This window comes from Balaenoptera physalus (genome assembly GCF_965194825.1).
Source record: "Balaenoptera physalus genome assembly, chromosome: 8".
NCBI lineage: Eukaryota > Metazoa > Chordata > Mammalia > Artiodactyla > Balaenopteridae > Balaenoptera > Balaenoptera physalus.
In genome coordinates, this window is record NC_138887.1 from 50,237,830 (window position 1) to 50,263,521 (window position 25,692).

General features: G+C 37.5%; 1 protein-coding gene across 1 annotated transcript in view; it reads right to left on the reverse strand.

The window, feature by feature from the left end:
- Window positions 1-25,692, reverse strand: part of ABCB5 (ATP binding cassette subfamily B member 5) — a 118,855-nt gene that overhangs the window by 16,048 nt on the left and 77,115 nt on the right. Inside the window, 7 exon segments of the mRNA XM_082473920.1 lie at window positions 379-525; window positions 5,944-6,150; window positions 7,951-8,151; window positions 11,262-11,418; window positions 22,067-22,207; window positions 23,134-23,234; window positions 24,925-25,128. Of these exon segments, the coding sequence (XP_082330046.1) occupies window positions 379-525; window positions 5,944-6,150; window positions 7,951-8,151; window positions 11,262-11,418; window positions 22,067-22,207; window positions 23,134-23,234; window positions 24,925-25,128 (1,158 nt within the window).

Below are 25,692 nucleotides of genomic sequence, written 5' to 3' on the forward strand. Positions count from 1 at the left end.
ATCACTCTTTTATATATGTAGATTGCCTTATTATTTTGTTTGGTATCATTAAAATAATAATAAAACAGGAAAGTAATTTTCATTGGGCTTTTTCCTTGAGTGGAGAAACATTTCAAGATTTGGGTCCCTTTTGATAATGAGACCAATTCAAACGAGAAAACCCTTCTAAAACATGAGATGCCCTGTGTCCCAACTCTCTCCCACCTCCCCACCAGCCTCTAACCTTTTTATAAAGGCCAAAACCTTAATTAACAACTGGTGACCCTCTGACTACAGTTCTCTCCAGGCCTTTCTTCCCCAAACTGACCTTGATTTCTTCCACAATACTCCACTCTCATGTTTCATATTACATTCTGAGATGAAAGAAGAGGATGTTACCTTTTCACTCTCATTATCAAGGGCTGAAGTGGCCTCATCCAACAATAAAATTTTTGGTTTTCGGAGAAGAGCCCTTGCAATAGCTAGTCTTTGTTTCTGGCCACCAGAAAGCTGTGTTCCTTTCAGTCCAACTTGTGTGTTGTATTTCTATTACAAGAACATGCAATTAAGAAAGCAAGGCTTGGTTATTTAAATTAACATGGCAATTGTGGGCGAGAGCCATCTAAATATTTCAAATTTTGCTACTCTCTAAAATTTGTGTCCCAACAAGTACTAAAATCTATTCTTGGGCTTTGTTGCAAATAAATGCTAAACCAGCAGTAAACACTACCATCTCATTTACATATCTAATCTGATCACAAACAGTAGACCTTTGCCATTGTGCTTCTACAAAGGAATTGTTCAAGTTAAAGCATAAGAAAAAAAATTATTAGGGAAAAAAAGTTCCCAGTAAGCACAAATCTTTCCCCATTAAGTTAAATTGTCTTCTGTTTTCAGATCAAAATGATTTAAAGTATCATTTTAAAGGAAATCATTGGGTTCCTTAACTTTGACTTTCACCAGCCCTCTATGGGCACATCTCTCCAGATGCCATGATGCCCTTCTCAGAGGTGCAGGTATCATCCTAGTAGTAAGTTAGGCTGACATCTTGAGACAGTCCATTCACCTTTTCAGGCCATGATAGTGACATTTAGCACTTCATAATGTTTCTACACTCTCCTACATACTAATGACCCCTTTTTCAGTATTATCCTCCATGGAAGGGTAAAGGAAGTTTTTCACTTATCCTGAAGCCATCCTAAATCACAATGGATCAGCAAGCAGGCTCCCACTTGCTTTCTAGATTGTCCTGTTAACTCTGCTTCCCTCCAAGGTTTCACACTGCTTTCTAGTAGCGCTTGCCAGTTGTCTGAGAAATACATGCCATTGGTACCCAGACAAGGATGTGTGGATGGATGAGCTCCACTGGGAAAGTGACTCCAAGTGTACAGCCTTCTAAAGGTGGATCCTGTAGCAGCGTTATAGAGAAGATGCAGCACATGACTGATGTGCTATTTATCTTAGTGCCTTGGAGAAGCCTGATTCAATTGCTTTCCCTCCATACCTGGCTGCCTTCAGGAGGTGCCTTTCCAGCAGAGTGGGTTTCGAGAGAGCCTATGATATAACTTTATAACAAATGTGTCTGCTTCATCTCAAAGTTCATTTTTCAACTTAAAATGCTCAGTTGCTTACTTTATATCAAACAATGGGTATCTGAATTACTAACGCCCAGTAAAAGCATGTTTTCTGAAGTGAATGCTCTACGAAGAAAACAGACTTTAGCTAGCTCCTCTGCGATTTTATCTGGGACTGCCAGCACGCTGGGTCTCTTCCTCCTAAAATGCATTTTATTAACACTGGAATCATAGGGCTACAGATAATCAGGTAAAACTCTGTAGTTCATTTCCACACACTGCAAAGTTCCCATCTAATTAGAGAATTCAATCTTAAGCCAAAAATTGAGAGAGGATTGGGTGGGGATGATAATGGGCTTGTAGCTCCTTCTGCCAGTCCAGCTTAAATTGTATGTGGATTCCTCTATTATAGCTGAAGAAGATACAATACTAGCTTAGAAATCACTTTGCATCTCTTGGCCTTCTCGGGCTTGCAGGGAGTTGTAAGTCTCAAGAATGAATTGGTTGAAAATACAGTTCAGATGTTTTTGCCCATCATTAGGCAGAACAGATTATAAATGTGACTATACACGTTGTCTCAATAGCAACCATTTTCAGACACTTAAACTGAAAGTTTTTGTTTTTTTGTTTGTTTTTAATGAAGAACTATAGGATTTCATTCTTTCCTGTTTAAACCGAAAATCTAAATTTTCTGGCAAACACTGGGATAGTGAGTGCCCTGAAATCACCTGTTTTATGAGACACTCAAGGGGCAATGGCTGTTCAATGTGAACCTGGGTCTAAATACCAGTTGGACCCTGGAGGGAACATCAGAAAGAGTCTAATCCTAAACCAACTGCATTCTGGAGATTCCCTGCAGGCCCTGGAAAGGAGTTTCAGGGTGGTTCCAGCGGGAGACATGATGTGGCTTGACTGAGACTGCCACCGTGTGAAATTGTGGCCACTAGGGGACATCTACACCTGTTGTGTTTCTCCGAGGAGCCTCAAGACCAAGTCAGTGTTATGTCAACTCGTCTTCCAGGCTGATATTTCCAAATGCCTGCAGGTCGTCTCCATGGCACATACCATAGATGTGTTACCCTTAGAACGCTCTGAGTTGACGCTCTGCTATTCACCCTCCTGCTTTGATCTGCCAGATAGGTCCATAATCCTTTATCTGAAACCCACAGGGCTATATTTGTTTAAGAATTCTATTTTTTTTTTTACTTTAGAAGAAAATATACTGTAAATTGTACATACTATATATTATTTATATTTAATATGTGATATATATTATTTAACACCCCCAGAAAGGGCTGGGTAGCAACCAGTAATCAAATATATGAATATTTCTGTAGAAATATTTGACAATTCATTCTAAGTAGGACAAATAAAGATTTCATAAATCCTCACATCATTTTGGCCATCCAACAAATTGACATCAAACACATGGTCTTTGTGTGTGGAGGGGAGAGGAGGGCATGGAGTTTAAGAACTTTTGGAAATTGGAACTGGGGGAAAGAAAATGTGGACCTGAATTTCTCTCATCTAGACTGTCGTAATGTACCAGGACTTGCCCCTTTCATGCAGTCTATGCCATTGCCACAGAGACCTCAGAGCCTCTTGAATGAGCAAACAAAAGGCTGAGCTTCAAATGCAATTATTTTCTTTAAAAATTTGATCATGTCATTTCTCTGCCTAAAAATGTCTAGCGGTTTCCTATTTCCAAACTTAGCCTGGTAAATCAGAACCTTCGCATTTAGTCCATGTGCATATTTTGTTTGGCTTCTTCTTCTCAATTCCCCAGTTTATGCTTTATGCTCAGAATTTTAAACTTATTTTCCCCCAAATACCTAAAACCCTTTCACATATATGTGTTTCTACATGAGCTTATTCTGTCTCCTAAGAATGGTGTTGTCCCCTCTCTACCTAGTGAAATACTCATTCTTCAAAACCCAGTTCAAAGCAGCATCCTCTGTGTGGTTTTCTCTGAGCTCCAGTGACACCATCGAGAACATGAAGGCCAAGATTGAGGATAAAGAAGGCATCCCCCCTGATCAGCAGAGGCTCATCTTTGCAGGCAAACAGCTGGAAGACGGCCGCACTCTTTCTGATTACAGCATCCAGAAAGAGTCGACCCTGCACCTGGTCCTCCGTCTGAGGGGTGGCTGTTAATTATTCAGTCTTGCATTCATAATGCCCAATGATGGCATCACTCTGCACTCTAGCCATTTGCCCCAATTTAAGATTAGAAGTTACCAGTTTTAGTAATAGCTGAACCTGTTCAAAATATTAATAAAGGTTTTGTTGCATGGTTAAAAAAAAAAAAAAAAAAAAAGGACACTTTGTCATTCCTTCTTCTGTACTCTCACCATATGCTCTGTGTGTTTTTATTCCAGCAAGCTGCCCAGTGTATTATGTACTTTCTTGATCATTTTCTACAGACAACCTTAAGCTAAGTCCTGACAATCCACTTTTATGATATCTTTTACACCCTTTTCCTTGTTTTACTTCACTTTATAATTATTAATTCAGGCCTTCATAACTTAACCGTGGAAATAGCTCCTAAGTGATCTCCCAAATTCCCTATCTTCTCTTCACTCCAAATGGTCATTTTCATTGCTGCTAGACTAGTAGTTCCACTGTCCTATTCCAGAATGATATTTTGGCACCAGATTTCTCTATGGTTGTATATATTTTAGGGGTAACAGTGATATGAAGGTAAACTAAAGTTAAAAACACTGAGAAACAAGCTATTCTTTCTTTTGGAAATAACATCATCTTGATTCTCAAAGTTTATTGTAAAAAGCACACTGAATCTCTGCAGTATGTAGTTTTGGGTAAATCTGAGAAATAGTACAATGAAAAGAATGAAAGATAATAAGCAATTTAAGGAGAAAAGTCAAATGGTGCAAATATAAAATGGATAGCATTTTACCATATATTAATTAAAGAAAAAAACCAATCAGGAGTATGTGGATAATAATCTGACCCTGAATCAATAACGCAGTGAATGCCTTAGTAAAAAAAGGGAAAGACATAGGGTCACAATATTGATAAAAATATGTCACTCCTTCTATTATAGGTAGTAATGAAGAACCTTACTGGAGTTAGGGAAATTGTATTAATGGCCCATTTATAGTTAGAGGCATCAATTAGTGTGGACAGGAGATGGTGAGGGAAGATCTAGTAGTATAAAAGAGAGTATGGTGACCAGAATCCTCCCCCAAAGAACAGGGCACTAGATTAGTTGTTTGATATAATGCTTACTAAACTTTGGCATTTCCTTTTAAAGTGAGCTAGAAAATCACATTATAAAAATTGTTTCCAATCAAAAGTAGGTATCTATATTTTTATTTTATCTATGTGTGTATGTAGGTTTAAACAGATATTGCAAGAACTTTAAGCTGCAATTACAGTGTCTCTATGCACTACTTCTGGATTTGTATCAATGCTTGCTATGCTAAAGGCTTCTCTACAGTTAGCCAAGATTTTTAACTTTTCTGAGATTTTGTGTCAGCCATCACAGCCGATACAGAGAGGTGACAAAAATGGCAGGCATTTACTTAACACTTTAGTGGGAAAAGGAGACCCTAAACAAGTCAATAAGCACCAGGGTAATTTTAGACTGTGATGAGCGCCCTGAAGACTATGTGATAGGCTATAAGGGCTGGGGGGTACTCTTTCAAATAAGGTGGCCAAGGAAGGCCTCTGCAAGAGTGACATCTGAAAGATCTTGAAAGTTAAGGAGCTGGCTCCTCAAAGAGCCAGAGGAAGGGAGACCCCAGCTGAAGAAATAGCAAATGTAAATGTCCTGTGGTAGGGAAGAACTTGGCCAATTGATGAGACAGAAAGAAGCCAGTGTTGCTGGAGCAGAGGGAGCACATGATGAGCAAGGAGCTGGAGAGGCAAGCAGGGCCAGATCATAGAAGGCCTTGCCAGCCGCATAAGGAGTTTTGACTTCATTCTTCTTGCAAAGGGATGCCATTAGGAGGTTTTAAGCAGGGAGGGGTATGATTTACTTTATGTTTTTAAAGGATCCTTCCAGTTGCTGTGAAGAAGAATTATAAAGGGGCAAGACTGGAAGCCGGAAAATAGATTAAGAGGCTACTAAGGTTGTCCAGAGGGGGATGATGGTGGTGTAGACATGGCAGAGTATAAATGAATAGAAGGTGTAGAATCAAAATATGAAAATTAATTCATGAATATTAATACAGTTTGGTCTTGGAAAAACTAGTCACACAAAAATCTCAAATTTTGCTTTTTATATCTAACTTTACATTAGATGCTAGCAATAACTAAATTGTATAATCCATGGAGTTATTTTGTATAAAAATAACCACTTAGGCCCAATAAAATACTTGGGCTTACTTGACAGCTTTGTAGTTCAAGATTTCAGACATTTTCTTACCTCAGGGAGACTCTCAATAAAAGAGTGGATATTCGCTGCATTTGCTACTTCTTTTATCTCATTCAATGGCACGACACGGCTGTTATCACCATAGGCAATGTTCTCAGCAATGCTACAGTTGAATAGCACAGGCTCTTGAGAAATGATTGCTATTTGGGAACAGAGCCACTGTACGTTCAATTCCTTTGCATCCACACCACCAAAGAGCTGCCAAAAGCAGAACGGAAAATGGTATGTGAAGATCCAACAACTGTATCATGTTACGGTTCACTGTATTCAAACATATACAAATCATAACAAGAAGGTTAGGAATTCAAGCTGTTTCATAGTATAATGTTACCCAAGGAAGGTTCATAAATCATATGTTGTATAGAAACAGACAGCATGTAACTGACTAAAGTACCGACTCCTAAACTTACTTGCCATTTCTAGGAATGGCTATATATTCTAGAGACCTGCTCAGAGTCTAGAATAACGTCTGGTGCTCTGTACTGAAGTCAGATGAAAAAATACCAACCTCCAATGCAACAGGACCCCACTTTATTAAAGCCTGGTGAGAGAGTAGGTGCAGATTGATACAGTAGTCCACATGTAGAAATAAGTCATTTTGTACAAAGCCATGTTTATTCACATGGACGTATAACATAATTCAAGTGACATTTGATGAGCATACCTATTATGTGATGGGGACTCTTCAGACACTGGGGAAACAGTAATAAACAAGACAAAGCTCTTACCCTCCTGTAGCTTATATTCTGGTGGAGAGAGGCAGGCAATAAGCACACAAACAACTCAATAACATCAGAAAAAGAAAGTGTCATGAAGACAAGATAATGGGATAGAGGGTGACTAAGGGTGTGGTAAGGATATGGGAAGGGGGCGAGTGGATTCATTATATTCTATCTAAGGAAGTAGCATTTAGACTGAGACATGAATGATGAGAAGACATTGGCAAAGAAGTTAGAGTAGCAACATTCGAAGCAGGGGAATAGCAAGAACAAAGGTCCACAGTATGTTTAAAGGACATAAAGAAGCCAGTGAGACTGACACACAGTGCACAACGAGGTAGGAGGGATAGGAGAGGAGTTTGGAGAGAGAGGCAGGGGCCAGATCATGAACGACCTTGATTTGATGGTATGGACTCTGGTTTATTGTAACTGTGGTGGGAACTCATTGGAGTGTTTAAAGGAGGGAGTGTGCTATGCTATGTTCAAATAGGTGAATGTCGCCTGATTTTCATACTCATTGTTTTCTCTTGTAACAAGGCAGCCATTTTGGACTGTTCCATTTTGCAAAGGGTCTTTGAGACTCTGTGATGGGGAAAAGACTGTAAATTGCAGCAGAAGAATGACTAACATGACAGTTTTTGACTTCTATGGGCTTATGGTTTTTTGTGGGGGTAGGAGAAGGCAGAACAGGAAATTGTCTTTGTGTGTGTGTAATTTGGTGGTGGTTGTAGGGAGAGAATAATTGAAAATCTGAACACAAGTTAAAGTAAGAAAAGTGCCAGGTGAGAAAAACAGTCCTTGGAGTTCAAAGGAGGGAGAGGTTGCATTTTTTTGAGATCAGGATGCAGAACTTAATGGAGCTGATTCAAAGAAGCTCTAATCATGCCTAAGGTTTTGAGAGTTGGGAGGTGGAGACGGCCAGAGTGAATAGCAGGAAGCCTGAACCAGGGAGGCAGAACAGAGTGACAAGAGAGCCCAGATGTTGATATTACACCCATCTTCCAACACCTGTATTCTAAGAGAATTCCATGGCTTATAAGATCAAAATTTCTGCTCTATAATGGTTGAAGAATCTTTGGAGCTTTGATCTTAGCCTCAAAGTCCTATCCATCATTTCTGTTATTGGTTTGCTTATCCTCTTAGTTAAGGCATAGAGATCTTTTTTTTAACTACTGCACTGTTTGCCCTCCCCAAATCAGCGAGGATGCTTAAGCCCAAGGGAATGTTTAAGAATAGCCCTACTAACCCCCAGATAAGTTGTATTTGAATTCAGTCTTACCACTTGTCCTTTCACTGGGTCATAAAATCTCTGCAGAAGTTGGACAGAAGTGCTTTTCCCACAGCCACTGCTCCCAACAAATGCTACTACAGTATTCCCTTTCTCAATGCTGAGGGATAAACTGTGAAGGATTAGAACATCTGCGCGGCATGGATAGAAGAAAGAGACTTCTCGGAACTCTATATTCCCTTCACATATGTCCTGTGAAAGAAAGTTGGCAGTGTTTAGAGGATGACTTAGAAAGGCTGTAACAAATTATAGCACATTGGCTGAGTGCTTTCTGAAAATTGTGCATGTTTCCACAACCATTTTAATTTTATTATTTTAAAAATAAATTTGTTTATTTATTTATTTTTGGTTGCATTGGGTCTTTGTTGCTGCACGGGCTTTCTCTAGTTGCAGCGAGGGGGGGCTGCTCTTCGTTGCGGTGTGCAGGCTTCTCACTGTGGTGGCTTCTCTTGTTGCGGGCCCTAGAGTGTGCGGGCTTCAGTAGTTGTGGCACATGGACTCAGTAGTTGTGTCTCGCGGGGGTCTAGAGCACAGGCTCAGTAGTTGCTGCTCATGGGCTTAGTTGCTCTGCGGCATCTGGGATCTTCCCGGACCAGGGCTCGAACCCGTGTCTCCTCCATTGGCAGGCGGGTTCTTAACCACTGCACCACCAGGGAAGTCCACCCATTTTAGTTTTAAACATCGTATTCCTCTCAATAGAGTTGCTGACTGCACATTTGTTTCTGTCACTTCTGTTGAGATTTTTATATCTGTAGTTCTTGTCTTCACTACTGGACTTCACCAAGTTCCTAAAATCACTAGTTTCCTTTGGCTTCAGTACCCAGTCACAGTGCGATCTGTAAATTAGCTGTTTGACCAGCTGCTCTAAATAAATACATTTTTAAAAAATTAGTTTGTGGGCTTCCCTGGTGGCGCAGTGGTTGAGAATCTGCCTGCCAATGCAGGGGACATGGGTTCGAGCCCTGGTCTGGGAAGATCCCACATGCCACGGAGCAACAAGGCCCGTGAGCCACAACTACTGAGCCTGCGCGTCTGGAGCCTGTGCTCCGCAACAAGAGAGGCCGCGACAGTGAGAGGCCCATGCACCGCGATGAAGAGTGGCCCCCGCTTGCTGCAACTAGAGAAAGCCCTCACACAGAAACGAAGACCCAACACAGCCAAAAATAAATAAATAAATAAATAAAATTAAAAACAACAACAACAACAAAAAAACGCATCTGGATTATTCAGGAGTTAACAAAAAAAAAATTAGTTTGTGCTTTATAGACATTTATTGCTTAATTCAGCTTAGCTGGGGTCCTCATCAACTGTACATATAAATGTTATTTTTGTAGGTTGGACCATGTTTTACAGTTAATATACATTATATTTTGAATTCAGATTTATTGTTAATTGATCATTTTTTGGCAGTGACACTTGCCTAAAAGTTTATCTTTCTCTCTATGCTTCAATCTCTTTAGTGGTTGGTAATTTGTAAACCAATACTTACGTACACCAGGGATGTTTATAAAAGACTTTCCAGAATGATCACTAAATGATGATTAACTTTCCATTTATATATTTGGTTCATAAGATTTTAGGTTCTTTTGAACTTCATGTTTGCCCTCAATCAACTGCATTTTAAGTAGTCAGGTTTAATAGTCATGCTCAGCATATTCCAAGCCCAGTATATAGGTAGGAGGCGGGGGTAGGTGGAGGGGAGGAGTACCAAAAAATGTTTGACAATGAAATTATTCTGTTGTCAAAGGAAAGAAATGTTAACATGTGGTTAAGAGCTCTAGAATTAGAAAAAAATACCTGGAAGGACATATGCCAAAATATTAAGTTTAGTAGTAGCTTATTTTTAGCTTATTCAATGCTTTCTGTTTTGCCCACTACAACACATGAATATTATTTGTGAAAAAAAAAGGTTTTAAAAAAACCTCAGGATACTGCAGAATAATGAGAGTGCAATTATTTCTGTGTATGCTCTGGTGCCTTTTGGAAAGGCATACAGAGATGTTCTAGATTTCTAGACTTGATACGTTTAAAAATTTATTCCTACTATTTTAAACATTTTGTTATGGAATATTTCAAACATCTATAAAAGTAGAGAGAATAATATGTAACAGACTGCTATATGCCTATCTGCCAGCTTCAATAATTATCAATATTTGCCAATTTTGTTTTACCGGACTTTAATTTTTTTAAAGCATAGGGACTGATATTTAGAAGTATTCATACATTAAATAAAATAAAGATTAAATAACAATTTTGTAGTCTTTATAAGGAACATTTCCACATTGTATGTCTTGTATACAGTTCTATGAGGACATTTATCAATGAGATGCTCAATTCCTCTATTGTAATGTTTAGAAAGAAATGAGTAGTAATATTATTATATATCTAAATCCTAAGATTAAAAAAGTTTCCTACATACTTTACTTTCCAAAAGACAAGTATATAATCTTATTTTGACAATAATGTATCTTAGAGTATTCTGAGAATTTCATGATCTTTTTGTTTCTAACAACCAGCATACCTTTTAATAATTATGAAGTTCTAGTGATAATGTACTATTTTAAGCTATAATACATATAAATCTACTGTTAAAATTCTAGAGGGAAATACTTTTAAATGAAATTTTTCTTTTAAGTATATACCTAATAGCTATTCTTTTAAATTTAAAATGTCTAGAAAAATTGAATATATGTTTAATGTATAAGACTACTATTGAGAGGCTAATTTTGAAATTATACAATCTTCCTATTACTTCCCTTTTAATATTCACAGTCTTTTAGAGTTTGTGACTAAATATGTGCATGTGTTTTAATATTTAATAATTTAATAAATATAGTTCCCTTTTTCTCTCTTTTGTTTGCAGATATATTTCCCATGAAAAATGGCATCTGAAGTAGCAGGGCACTATTTACTTTGCATATGTTATCAGAGGAAAAAAATGAATAAATCCTAATGCAAATCTTTATCCAAGACTAAAACTTTTGCAGTCTAAGTAAAATCAAATATATAAATCAATCATTTGTTCCAGAATATTCTCATGGCATCAGGCAAATAAATAAACTAGAAGCACATATTTTTAAATATAAAATCTGTACATTTTAGTAATAGAGGTGAAAATTTGATTAAGACAAGACCCCCTTTCTCCCTTTGTAGCCATAACAATTATTTTTACAAGCTTTTAATTCTTTATAGCACTCTCTTTTGCAGTTATCAGATAATGCCTTCATTTAAGTCTCTATTTAGAGAGGATGCATATAGACAATTAATAATAAGTGGACATTTAAAATCAGAGTTGTGCTTACAGGTTTTTTCCGTTCTTGACTATAGCTGTCTATAGTTGGTTTCTTTTCCAACAAAGCAAACAGATGCGCAGCCCCAGATTTGGCTCTCGAATATTCAGGTGCCAAAACAAGTGTTTCTCCAATGGCCATAGCTCCATATGCAATTGCAGTAAAAACTCTATCAAAATATAAAGCATATGAATCTCAGTTAGGTCTGTTTTCAAACAAGAGCTGTAAAAGTGAAGGAAAAATCAGGCACTGGAATATAATCTTTTGGCCCAGACAATACCATTAATGCTGAAGGCCCAACAATGATATCTCTTTTGTAATTTTCGACCACATAGTGATCATCCCTTGCCTTGTACACCAAAATAACCTTTGGAGCTCAGGTAATCTTAAAAATTTCTTTTCCAATTAGAAAGATAGCTCAAAGGCTCTAACTAATGAATATAAAACTTCTTAGCCTCCTTGATATAAGGCTCATTTGCTTGGAGATTTAACAGAGAATTCAACTAACAATAGGAAGAATGAGTCACCAGTAGTGAGATCTGAATTTACACAGTAGATATGAATGTTTTTTTTTTTTTTTTGCATATAATGTAGTTAGAACAGATAACTGATGTCAGATGATTGGTTATCTGTCTGAGGTGCTACATGGTTTAAAGAGAGCAAAGCATGGAGATTGTACTTTGTTAAGGTCCTCAAAACAATATCTGACTAAAATATACCTTAGCCAGGCTGGAAGAAGAGCTTTGATCGTTGGTCTGCTATAGAGTATGATCTCAGTCTTAAAATATGTTAATTATAAAATGGTAAGTATGCAAATGATGTTTGGAAGCACAAAGAAATGTGGCGTATCATGTGGCCAGGGTTAAATATTTTCCTCTCATTTTCTTTTTCATTTTAGCCATGAAAACATATTACTAGAATGAAAAATAATGCATTTCAGTGGCAGAGCTAAAGGTACAATTCCGTTTCATTGGCAATATTTAAACATTAGGCAATAAAAAGACATCACAGAACCCAGTTGTTTGTTTGCTGTGCTGGATCACAGCAAGGTAAACATGCTGGTCTCCTTGTGAATTTCTCCAGAGATGGGACCTACTAAGGGGTGGATTTTGATGCAATCTCTTCAGTGACACAGGCCTCAGATCTTGAATCTTATTGTCTTTACAAAGGTCAAACACAGTGTAAAATATACAAACAACCAGTTTACTGGGATGTGAGATGCTAAAATTTTGTAGCCACTAGTTCTGTGATGTCAAGGCATTTTTAGTACTAATATTTACTAAAATTATGTAGAGCTCAAAATGCCATTCAAAATACTTAATACTCAGCTATAAATATCAGAAGTGGTTATTGAATTTAGGTTACACATCAGAGGTTTTTTTTTGTTTTGTTTTTTTTAATGCAAGGAAAAAAAACCAGGCTGAATCAGACTCCAGCCTCAGTCTGATCCAAGAGTCAGCAGGTAAGATGGGAAGAGAATTGGATTATGAGTCAGGAGACCTGGATTCTAGTCCCACAGGGATGGAGGCTTCTCAGAACAACTAAGAAAATACCATTTTCCTCTGATTTGAGATGTGCCAAAATATCTACCTGTTCTAAAATTTGCATCATTAAAAGTCAATTTAATCATTTGGCATAAATGTACAAAGGCTAATGTCTTTGTTAGGTCTCCCATAAAATGAAATTTACTGAGAAGGGTAGAAGGGAGAACTTGCTTCTGTGAGAGGTAAATGATCCAAAGGATGCACAATAGAGCAAGAAGAAAAGTTTTAGTAGAGAAGGGAGAGTACCAACTAAAAGCCCTGATGCTGTCTTTATTGTGTATATGTTGAGGGGAGGCTAAGTGGGATGGCGGTTGACATTGATGAGGATTACATTGAGGAACCTAACTTTGTGGTGATGGGACTATCTGGGGGTTGAGTCAGGGACATTAATCTCCTTTATACTTTTTCCACAGGTGGGTTCTGTATAAAGAGGCCAAAGCTGGTCTGCTATAGAATCTGTCCTAACCTAGTCTGGCCCAATTAGCTAGAGCGAACTAAGTTGCATTTCACTTCCACTTAAAAAGTATTTATTGCACAATAACCAGTGCTCTAACTCCATGAGAGAGTTAAACCAGATCCTTCAAATTGGTCCAACCTCCTGGAGGCATCTGAACCAAGAGCTTACTCCAGAGAAATGTTCAGGCCGACTTCCCATGCCAGTGTTGGTCTTGGGAATTTCACCCATTTGGGATATACAAAGAGGAATGATTTGCTATAATGATGAATGTTTTAAAGTCACTAATAACACATTTGTCAAAGTATTAATCTATCATAAATGCTTATATAGCCCCTTCATGCCCAAATAAGATTATAAGAAACATTCCACCGTTCAGAAATGATTTTCATGTTGGAATAATTCTTGAACCATAAATATGTAAAGCAGGAATTCAAAAACCTAAAATTTAACTTCTATAACTTTCTTAATTTAAATTGTCCATGGAAGAAGAAATCTTATCTACAGTTTATCCTTATATGGATTTACACTGAGTTGATACTGCTTTACTGAATTTATAGCAAAAACCTCCAGGTTGGGGGCTTCCCTGGTGGCACAGTGGTTGAGAATCTGCTTGCCAATGCAGGGGACACGGGTTTGAGCCCTGGTCTGGGAAGATCCCACATGCCGCGGAGCAACTAGGCCCGTGAGCCACAACTACTGAGCCTGCGCGTCTGGAGCCTGTGCTCCGCAACAAGAGAGGCCGCGACAGTGACAGGCCCGCGCACCGCGATGAAGAGTGGCCCCCACTCGCCGCAACTAGAGAAAGCCCTCGCACAGAAACGAAGACCCAACACAGCCAAAAAAACCTAAATAAATAAATTAATTAATTAAAAAACAAAAGAAAACAAAAAAAACCTCCAGGTTGGCTGGGGTTGAGGAAAGAGAATATTGAGCAGGAAGAGGTCTGGAGAGGGTTTTCACGTGCTAGGCTTCTTCTTTCCTAGTTTTATGGATTCTTCATGGGTTCATGGGGCCGTTGTCACTGCACCCTCGCTACAGTGATCCTTCCAAGCATTTTCAAGCAATGGGGAAATCCCCTTGCCCATTATTGCTGCTGAGATAGAATTAGAATTTTGAAAGGCTCTTTTGGCTGGGAACAACGTAAAAAAGCATAGAAATGAACAATCCTAATTTTAATACAATTGATCCAAATAGAAATACCCAGCATAGTTACTGGTTCAGGTCTATTTGTCTCCCCTTAACCCTGCTCCCATATCCAGTTTGTATACCTTTGGTGACTTATTCTAAGAGGAAGTATACTGGGCAGTTCAGAGACTAGACTCTGAAGCCAGATCACTGGGACTACATCCAAACTCCATCATTTATTTGCTAGTTCTGTGACCCTGTGCATGTTCTTTGTGCTTCTGCTTCCTTACTGACAATTGGAGATAACAAGACTATCTACATCTTATGGCGTTGTTGTGAGAATTAAATACATTAATAATATAAAGTGTTTAGTATAGTGCTCATTAAGTGTTTAAGTTATTGTTATTCCTCTCATAGAACTGAAAGTTAATGGGACACTTTCTGTTGGAAAGTAAGTTCTCACATTTCTATGGATGTAGATTAGCATAGCAGGTCAAACCACAACTTCTGAAGTCCCCACTCAGTAAGTTTCTTTTTTTTGATTGGAAGATAGAGTATCTTTCCTCACAGGGGTGGCCATTACAATTATTCCCATACTCATAGTATTTTTCCCCTAACATCCATATAACAGTACAAAGATCCTTTTCTTTTCACCATAAATCCTTTTCTCAACAGAAGGGAGAGAGAAAATAAACAACTTATATTTATTTGGTACTTTGGGTTTTATAGAATGTTTTCGTATACATGATACCATTTGATCACCTAGGAGTAAGGCACACACATCACTTTTTAATAAATAAGGAGACTCTTTATCTCAGAGAAATAAGCAATTTGCCCAGAATCACATAGCTATGAAACTGTAGGACTGGAACTTGAACCTCCTTGTTTACTGTTTTCCCTTACACAGTGCTCCTTCTAGTGGAGAGCTGACCAGAACTGTCTCTCCCTGCATGTTGGGGTTTGTTACCACTTGTTTCCCATTTTAGAATCTTCAGAGGACCCTAGATAGCAAATCCCCCTTGATTTGTCTCCTTTAGATCCCTTCAATGGTTGATCCCTCTATCTGGTCTCCTTATCTTTTCCTCCTAAACTCTGGATAATCTCTGGGGAGGAGCCTGGCAGAAGCTGGGTGGCTGCCATGGCAATGTACACTGAAAGAAGACTTTCCTGTTTTCCTTGTTTTGGCTAACTAAGGTTGTTTCCCTAATTATGTTAACACAGTTCCATGGCTGCCTGGCCTACCAGAGCAAAGATGATGGTGGAGACCTAGCTTGCTTTCTATCCCTTTTTATTCCAAGCTGTTAACCTACTATTAATATTCACTGAAAACCCACCTACTGTTCTTTTGGCCAATAACCACATTAAGTATTCAAAGTTCAGTATGATTTTCTGTCAAGAACTGCATCTGGATTTTTGGAGGACTAGGCCACAACACATAAGCTGATTGGCTCTCTGCTTATCAGGCAGCTTTCAAAGCTGTGGCTTTTATAATTACTGTACTGAAGGCTGTCATGCCTTGATTCTTTCTTACCCATCTGCTCTACTTAGCTTCCTGCTAATATGCATAGCAAAGAAGGAAGAAACAGAAAGAGGAAAGTTCTGACGTGGGAGTATGGAGAATAACAGAAACCTCTGCTGGGCACTAATGGTTCCTGGACTATATTGCAAAAGGCAAGTTAGGTAGAAACTAACCTAAAGGCACTAAAATTCAGACGGGAGAAAATAAACGTATGTTGTATTTCTCAAAGTCTGTACATTTATACTGAAGTAAATCCAAAGTGTTGCCAGGGCTAACAGAAGCAGAAGGGGAGATTTTTTACTACACGTATGTGTATGAGAACATAAGTAAGAGATTTTCTGAATGCCTATGCATTGGCTGCAAGGCAGCAGAGGGAAAATGTTATCACCTTTTAAAAAATGCTCATTTCAGAGAAACTTCTACAATAATAGAGATGGATGGAGACAGTTTCTACCATGAGAAATGTATGTTGCCTATTTTTTTTAGAAGAAGAAGCTAAGGTTGATAGTAGCCTTGCTGATAAAGTAACATTATGAGCACACCAAGGGATTCTGCTGTTAAAACTCCCTTTGTGCATCTCCTTCTATAAGGCACACTGTCATTTCTGAAAGAGAGACAGCTTATCCATCCTGGTAGCTATAAATCATGAAAATACATTCACATTTTATAGAGCGAATAAAGCATCTTTATTTTATACAATAAACTAAAATATGACTTCCCCAATTTAAAAATAATTCTAGAAAAGTTTCTGGTAATGGCCAAAAGAAAACCCTGAGGTTTCAAGTAGCTATGGAGAGCAGCCTGGAATTCAGTCCCTATGCTCATATTTCTTAAAGAGTGATCTTCAGATTCTGTGCCTCAGAACAGTCTGGGATGTTTGGTAAAACGTAGTTTCCTGGCCCTACACCAGATCTACAGATCTCTGGGTTAGATCTGTAGGGTGAGCTCCAGGTATCTGCATTTTTAACCAGCTCCTCGATTGATGAGTTGGGAAACCATTTATTTAGAGAATGGCACAAAGTTCTTTTTATGTAAGGAGGGTTCTAGTAGGAGAGAGTTTTCTTTGTAAAATCTTCCATTCAATTAGCTGATTAGATAGAAAGCTGTCTGTATCCTTAGATTCTGGAAGGCACAGAGTCCTTTAGGCCAGGTGTAGTTTAGTGTGTCTAAAGGGACACTTGTGACATGTTTATGGTAGTTGGGGACCACTTTGGGTCTCTAAGAAAACTGAAGATTTTGCTATTGAAGACAAATCTCATCTGTTCACATTTTGCACAGCCCCATACCCATATTTCCCAGAGCCTCTCTTCTTTGTCCATACGATAAAAGTATGGGTATCCTTACTTTGTTTGTAGTCTGGTTGAATGAAACTCAAATCAAAAATGATCCTCATGGTCCAAGCTCAGATAGCTCCTTGTTTCTTCCTTCCCTCAGGGCACTAGGAAATACCAGTGTGATTACTGTTCATTAATTGTTGCTCTCATGTTAATAGTACTACATGTGTTCTGACAGCTAAAATTCTTACGTCTCCAGAAATGACCCTTTTCAATGAATTTAATGAAAAAAAAATTCAGGAAGTATGGTAGTCCAGTAGGAGGAGGAATTTTTGTATGGGGGCCTTTTGATTCTTCTATATTTTTTTAGGGTCATAAACTAATACTAAGCAAGTTACTTGTTCCATTTATGGTAAGAATCAGCCCAGCTCTGGATATTTAAACGTTTGGAAAACTACACAAGAATTGAAAAAAAACAATAATTTTATAGAAAGTTTCTATGAAAGTTTGTCACAGAATTAGTAATAATAATAATAATTAATAATAATAAATGTCAACTAAGCAAAGCCCCTAGCATCTTGAGTCATGAAAATGAATCTGTGCTCTGCCACTTGCTGATTAACTGACTTTGGGCAAGTTAGGTAACTTCCTTGAGTGTTAATTTTCCCCATCTGTAAAATGGGAATCATAGTATTTCACAGGGTAGTGGAGAAGATTAAGCAGAAAATTTATTACAAATCCTTAATACTAAGTAAGGACTCAATCAAGTTTGTTGTTATAGTGATTATCATATGAAACAGAATGGTTGGCAGCCTTGAGAGGCCCCATTCAAGAAATGTCCTGCCTGATGTCATTTGCAGGCATGATAGTGATTGCATGATTTTGAAGTTGTATCATTCTTTAACTAAGAAAATTCTTTGCTTAGTTTTAATCTAAACAAATCTCAGTATGGAGAAGTAGACTCCCAGCTACAAACATTCTACTTTTCTATAAATGGCTGTCTTTGACTTACACCCAGTCCTTATGCCAAAGCACTTGGATGTAGAAGGGAAGAAAAAGAGAAGAATCTGTAAAAAACAGGAGTGATGTGGAAAAGTTGAATCTGGGAATACATTTCCAGGAATGATTGGACTGCTTAATTATGCACCACTCCAAATCTCTCCCTTTATGTTTGGTTTAGTCATTTATTCAGTGAATTTTTATTGTGTGCCTATGATGTTCCAAGCTCTTGTTTTTGGCTCTAGGGAAACATCAGTGACCAAAACAGGCTAAGCTCTGCTCTGACTGAACTTACAGTCTATGTACTCAATAAATCTGGAAACAAAAAAGATAATTTCACATAGTGGTAAGTGCTATACACAAACTAAACCATGGTAATGGGATAGAGAGTGATGAGGAGAAGGGCTAAGAGGACAACTTTGAGCCATCAGCAAAAGTCCCTCTGAGGAGTGGACTTAGGAGCAGAGGCTTGGATGGTGAGAAAGAGGCAGCCCCGTAAAGAACTGAATGATTATTCCAGACAGAGGAAAAAGCAAGTGCAAAAACACTAAGAAGAGAGTTCCAGGGACAGAAATGCAAGTAGGGGGCTGATGTGCAGATCACAAAAAAAGACAATGGTAGATGAGGTTGGAAAGGAAGGCAGAGGCCCAAATGTGTAGAGCTTTCAGGTCAGAGTAAGGAATTTGGTTTTATTCAAATTTCAATGGGAGTTCATTACAGTATTTTAGTAAATTGATGGAATTGGATTTGTGTTTCAGAAGATCAACCTAGCTACTGTGTGGAGAATGGATTACAGGGAAGCAAGAGAGTGAGCACAGGGACATCAGTGAGCAGGTAGTTAAAGTGGTCCAGTCAAGACAGGCAAAGAGGTAAAAAGGAAGGTAACGTGGGTAGAGATGGTAAGAAGTATTTTGGAGTTACAGCTGTTAAGACTTGGTGCTGTATGTGGTGGGTGAAGGTAAGAGAAGCAATAAGGTTGACTCTTAGATTTTTGGGCCGAGCAACTGCATAGATAGTGGTGCTGTTTATTAAGATGGAGAAGTCTTGGAAAAGAGACACTTTGGGAAGGAAAAACTTCAAATTCTGTTTTGGACACATTAAGATATGATTAGACACCTAAATGGAGATGTCCAGTAGGTAGTTGGATAAGCATGTGGTATTTAGGAGTGGGGTCAGAGTTGGAAATACACAGAAGGGAGTCATCAGGATACAGGTAATATTTAAAAAACCATCAGATTGGATGAAATTACCAATTAGAGTGTGTGGATGAAAAGCACTGAGAGCCCTAAAGCCCCCCAACACGTGGAGGCCCAGCAGAAAATCAGGAAATAGAGGAGGAGGGGCCAATAACAAAGGAGAAAAAGCCTAGAGAAGAAAATGTTTCAGGAAGGAGAGTATAAAATGCTGCTGAGAGGTCAAGTTAAATGAGATGGGAAAACCAGACACCAGGGGCTTCCCTGATGGTGCAGTGGTTGAGAATCTGCCTGCCAATGCAGGAGACACGGGTTCGAGCCCTGGTCTGGGAAGATCCCACATGCCGTGGAGCGACTAGGCCTGTGAGCCACAATTGCTGAGCCTGCGCGTCTGGAGCCTGTGCTCTGCAGCAAGAGAGGCCGCGACAGTGACAGGCCCGCGCATCGCGATGAAGAGTGGCCCCCACTTGCCGCAACTAGAGAAAGCCCTCGCACAGAAACGAAGACCTAACACAGCCATAAATAAATAAATAAAATTTAGAAAAATACCAAAAACCGGACACTGGATGGGTCTATGCGTGGGCAAGATGGAGGTCAGTGGTGACCTTGATAATGAGTCTTTCCAGTGGAATGGTGGGAATCAAGGCTTGACTGGAATGAGTTTAGGAGAGGTTGGAGATGAAAAGGTGTAGATAACAAGAATAGGCAATTCTAGAATTTGTTTGGCTGCAAAGGAGAACAGAGACATTGAAAGTAGGCAGAAGGGGACTTAAGATCATGGGAGAGATTTCTTTCTTTTTTTTATGACAGATGATTATAAAGCAAAGAGATAGTAGTGACAGAAACTGATGTGAAGAGATGATTGCAGGAACCTATTGCAGACAAGGACCTTAGTTCTTCCATGGATATGGCAGGCATGGTGGATCAGTGGTACCCTTGTGAGTTTGGTGATGGGAAAATGAGGTGGTTCTCTCTTGATTGCTTTGTTACACTATCTTCAAGTAAATCCATTAGAAAGTAACTGGGATTATAATTGCTTTTATAAATGAAAATTCTTCTGTGAGAATTGATAAAATCATCAGACATCCTACATTAGTATGAATATATTTAATTGGCTTGCTCTCAACTAATACCAAGGAACAGTTATATGAAGGAATGGGACATTGGGGATTTAAAGATGGCTGCAGAAAGTTTAGAGCAATGTAAGGAAGACATGTTCTGAGTTTCAAACAATTGGCTTGCAAGCAAACTTTTGGAATACAATCAACTTTTAAGCTTGTGATTGTGTGCATTTCATAAGAACCAAGGAAACAACTTGCTAATTTAGTGCAGGCTGGTGAGCTGAATGAAGTAATTTAGGTGATTCTACATTTGGTTTCTTGTTAATTTATCTCTGTAAACTAGTCTGTGTAATCAGAATGAAGACCAAGGGTAAATGTCATAACTGTGATTTATATGTTCACAAAGACAATACTGCACACTGTTTTAGAGGGTAGGAAAACATGGTAGAACAGGGAGCCTAAAATTCCTGTTGACATTTTAAATACAGATATTCCATTTTATAAGAAAATCTGCTTCATGAAACCTCTAAGTGGCCTCATAGATTCAAAAATATTAGGTTGGTGAACTGTGGATGCTTTCCTTCTGAGTGCCTAGCAAAGAAACTTCCTGGGAACTCAGTTAATGTTTGATAGATAAACAAACAAACAAACAAATAAACACATGAAGAGGAACTGAAAATTATTCCAAGTTATTCTGAAATTATTTGGCTTCAAATGACTTTTGGTCATTTCTTCAAATTGAATACATCCTCAAAGTACAAATATGTGCCACCAATAAGGATATTCAAAAGAATATGTCTGAGTCTTGAGAGGTAAATCCCAAAGAGGAATTCCCGACATTTTTTGCCAAATGGCAGTATCCTTGAAACAGGTGTAATCTCCCAAGTCATTATTTTGAAGAGGCTGATCCTTGCTTTGATGTGTATGTTTTGGTGGGCTTCTTAAAAAAAAATAACATTACTTTCTGGAGTCAAATATTGTATGGATTTCTCTAGCTCTAAACGTTTAGCAGTGACATTTATGATATAGATCAGTAACAATCTGACATTTTAGGGAGACTTAAGAAGCTCAGAATTAATACTCAAAATAAATTTTTCTAATTTCAGAAGTTGAATTTAGGTGTTTCTATGAAGTAAAGAAATTCATAACTATGTGAACAGAGTTCCAAATAGAAGCACCAACAAATGCTTTGGGAAGAGGCAGCCTCATTGGGATGCCATGATCAATTCTCAATGTGACTTTTCTGAAGAGAAATACTCATTTACATGTGTTTCTCCCGGAGTATTTGCTTAGCAAGGAACTTACCTCACTGATTTACAGTCACACTTGATAAAGCCATCTCCACCTTGGGAGATAATGGATAACAAGAAGGCATATTTTACCCCCACATTCCCACGTCTAGTAAACTGAAGTAGGAAGCAATTCATCTGGGAGTTTAACTCAGAGTATCTGTGTTATATCAGTATTTTACCAGCTTGACTGCACTTATATCAATAGATATTAAATAACAAAAAATTTTTTAATTTCCCCAACATGTCTTTTGCACATATATGATTTAAATGATAATACACTCTAAACTAGACATCTTTCTGGTTAATTTAAGTACATAACCCATTTACAGGGTTTATATATTTGTACAACTTACATGAACATGCCCTCTGGGGTCATTCGTCCTGCTTGAATTAAATAAGTTCCAAATCGAAAACACGCTGCATAGGCAAAATATACAAAGGCATGGCTGAATGCATAACAGATTCCAATGATCTGTGCTTTCTTCAAGGTATTTCTGAAATGCACAAAATTTACTAGATAATGGGGCATGAGGTATAGTAAGGTCCTTTAAATAAATGTAGAGTAATGAATACAGAAGGTAAGACATATTATCATTTAGGGGGTATACACTTTTTCTAATTATTAAAGAGAAAATGACTTTTTAACTACTGAGAATTATTATAGAGAAAACAATAAATATAATGATTTTCTCAATAGCTATATGCTCTATAGTTCAATGTAACAAAGCTACCTCTATGTATTTTCAAATGAATGGACAAGGTCTGTGAAAGGATAGCTACTGAAAGAGTTAAAGAGATTTGGTTTAAAAGTATTTTCTATCCTAATGTTGCACTAATAGAATAAATAGTGGGAATTAAATTGCGGTAGCAACCACAAGCATGAGTGTAAAAGAGTATAAAGCTATCTCTCTGATAAAGTAATACAAAGAGTATCACTAAGTAAATGTGGTAAGGAGGACTAAAAAACTTAAAAGAATTTTAATTTTAATTATAATTTTTTTTTAATTTTAATTTTAATTTTGTTTAAAATTAAAAGAATTGATCACATTTGTTGTGCATATATTTGTTTTAAAATGTGAACTCTTTTAGAGATTCAATATAAAGGGCTAAGCAATATTATTTTCTTTCTTAAATATGTTATTTCCTCAATCTTGTTTCATGGAAATAAGAAAAATATGCACACTTTGTTATAGTTCATGGCAATGTGGGAGGACCTAAAACATATGTTCTAAATGTGCTTGCTCTCAACTCCTCTTTCTAGTTTCCTCTTGGTGGAGTCATATAAGGAATTAAGATATACCATTACTAGGAAAGATTCCAGAGCAAATGAGTTGGCAGGCAAACCACTGGAGTCACCCAGGAGTACTGCCTTTATAGGAACAAACTATAGTTAATACAGTCAGTATGAATCTACAATCACCTGTGCTGAGTCTGAAGCATCTCCTCATACATTTGCTCGAAGGCTTTTTCTCTTGTTAATGACACTGTAGTGCGTATATTCTCTAGAGCTTCGGTTGCTATCTTATAAAACAAGATAGTAAAATAGAGAAATAAAATTAGTAGTGGTTAAACTTCGGTTGTGAGTTACAGTCACAACGGGGACATATTAAGTACATTAAGTCAATAAGTTTTTCTGATGAGTTTTCTTAGCTTCTTTCTTTTCCTTCCCCAAAATAAGACAGGAAAATAATATATGAGGATAATAAGCTCAAGGAAAATTCCTTTTGAAAAGAATTAGTCCACTGGTCTAAATTTAGCCCTCTTTAAGTCTTCATTGAGTTTCTATTTAAACTAGTTCCATAAGCAGAGGGATCAAACATTAGTGAGCATTATGTCCATATGTAATTATGCAAAGGAGCTGTCCTATGAATTATGAGCTGATTCAAGAAGAAGACAGCAGAGAGAATCAAATAAATAATTATTTTATTCTAGCATGGAAATGCAAATAGCAACCAAAGTTCTCAGGAACACTGCTGTAAAGTAACATGGAGTGTGGCTTTTGAATTCTGTATAAGATTGTATAGCCGTTTTTCACTTTGATGTCTGTGAACTTAAAAAGATATTTAGTTCAAATGTAATGCTTCTTCATAGTTATATAGTTTTCAAAAAGAAGAGGGATCAAAAATGGAGGAGACTTTTGGCTCAGAATAACTTCTTGGACATGAGAACACATGTTGACTTGAAAGAGAAACTTCCTGCTTTCACATTCTCTTTCCAGGCTGGCAGAGTGGACTGTGGGACAGATGAAGACCTAGGTGGACACCCAAGGTTATTTGAAGGAGAACTTGGGTTACGGGAGAGAACTGGATATGTAGACCATGGTCAGGACACCTGGATTCTGCTCTAAATTCTCATAATTTCAAAATGAACTCAAAGAAATCTCCACCTGTAACATTTTGTAGTGCATGAAGAAAATGGATGAGAATGCTGAAATCTTGAGGAAAACAAAAAGAAATGAATGAAAAAGTCTTGTGATCATTTTTCACAATAGAGAATGGACTGAAAACAGAACCTTAGAAAATAGTCCTTTTTTAAAAACTAATATGGTCATTTTATTTATTTATTTATTACTAATATGGTCATTTAAAATCTGAAAAATAAAACATTTGATGATTTTTCCCAATCTACGCATGCCACCAAAGAAGGACCAATATGTTTTATTGGTCCATATTCTAAGTTTTGGTGTTTGGTAAAGTGACTGATTGAAAAGCTAGTGGGAAAAGGACACATTGCCTATTTGACGGCAGTTATTGATTGTATAGTCTGAGATTACTTTAATAATACAAAAAGGAAAAAAATCAAATGGCACATATACAGCTAAAGCTCATGACATAAAAATTAAGACTAATAAGACTAAGTGTTTTCTGTAATAGTCATAAAGATCTGTAAGGGGATACTATTTTATTTCCACTTTACAGAGGAAGAAACTGAAGTCCAGAAAGGTTGATGTTACTTGCTCAGATCACACATTTGTTAGTGGTAGAATCTGGATTCTAATTCAGCCAGTTTGACTCCAGAGCCTATGCTCTGGATTATGCACCCTATTGCTATGACATTATCTACACCCCATCTTAAACTGATCTGTATGAATTTCAATACATATACATCACTTTACAGATTCCTAAGAAAGGAAGTTATGTATTGTAAGGATAGGAGCTCTTATTGATTTTCTCTTAAAATGTTATGATGGGAACAACAGTCTTTATTTTACCTTTCCAGCATGCTTAAGTTCTTGCTTATCCTTGTTGGCAAATCCAGTCATTGCTGCCATTTCAATCATTCCTGTCAGAGCAAGTACCGGAGCAATACTCAGAATCAAGAGTGTCATCTCCCATCCATATATGAAGGAAATGATAACTGAAAGTCCCATATTAGTTGCATTTTGTGTTAAGACACCAACCCTTGAACCTGTTGCGTATAATCAGACATATTTTGGAAAAAAGTCAGTTAATTTTAAATTTACAAGAATTGCTATTATAGTTTCTTGCAAAATAAGATAAGCTTTCTTTTTTAGGATTTATACATAGATTTTTATTTTGAATTTATACTTAGAGATTAAATAATAGTTATAGTTTAAAAATGTCCACTACTAAGGAGTCATTATGTTTTATTTGTCTATATTATGTCTGATATTGTCCTTTGACATGTTCGTATTATTTTTGAATATGTTCTCACTTTCTGACACAAAAAGATTTTCCAGGCCCTACACCTGAAATCTGTCATTTCTCCAAGGAGTCCCAGTTCCTGTTAGTGGAGAATGTTATTTAGGAGTTACTATATGAAGAAAAAAAATTTTTTAATTACAAAAAATATCAATATATGGTGCTAGTTGTGCTCATTATCAGTGGAATGTTAGTAGATAGAACTGGGGAGTGTGTGTATGTGTGTGTGTCTGTGTGTGCATGTAGATGCATGCACTTATTGAAATCTATATTTATTTCTCTATTTACATTTCTTGAAATCCATGAGTTCATACCAA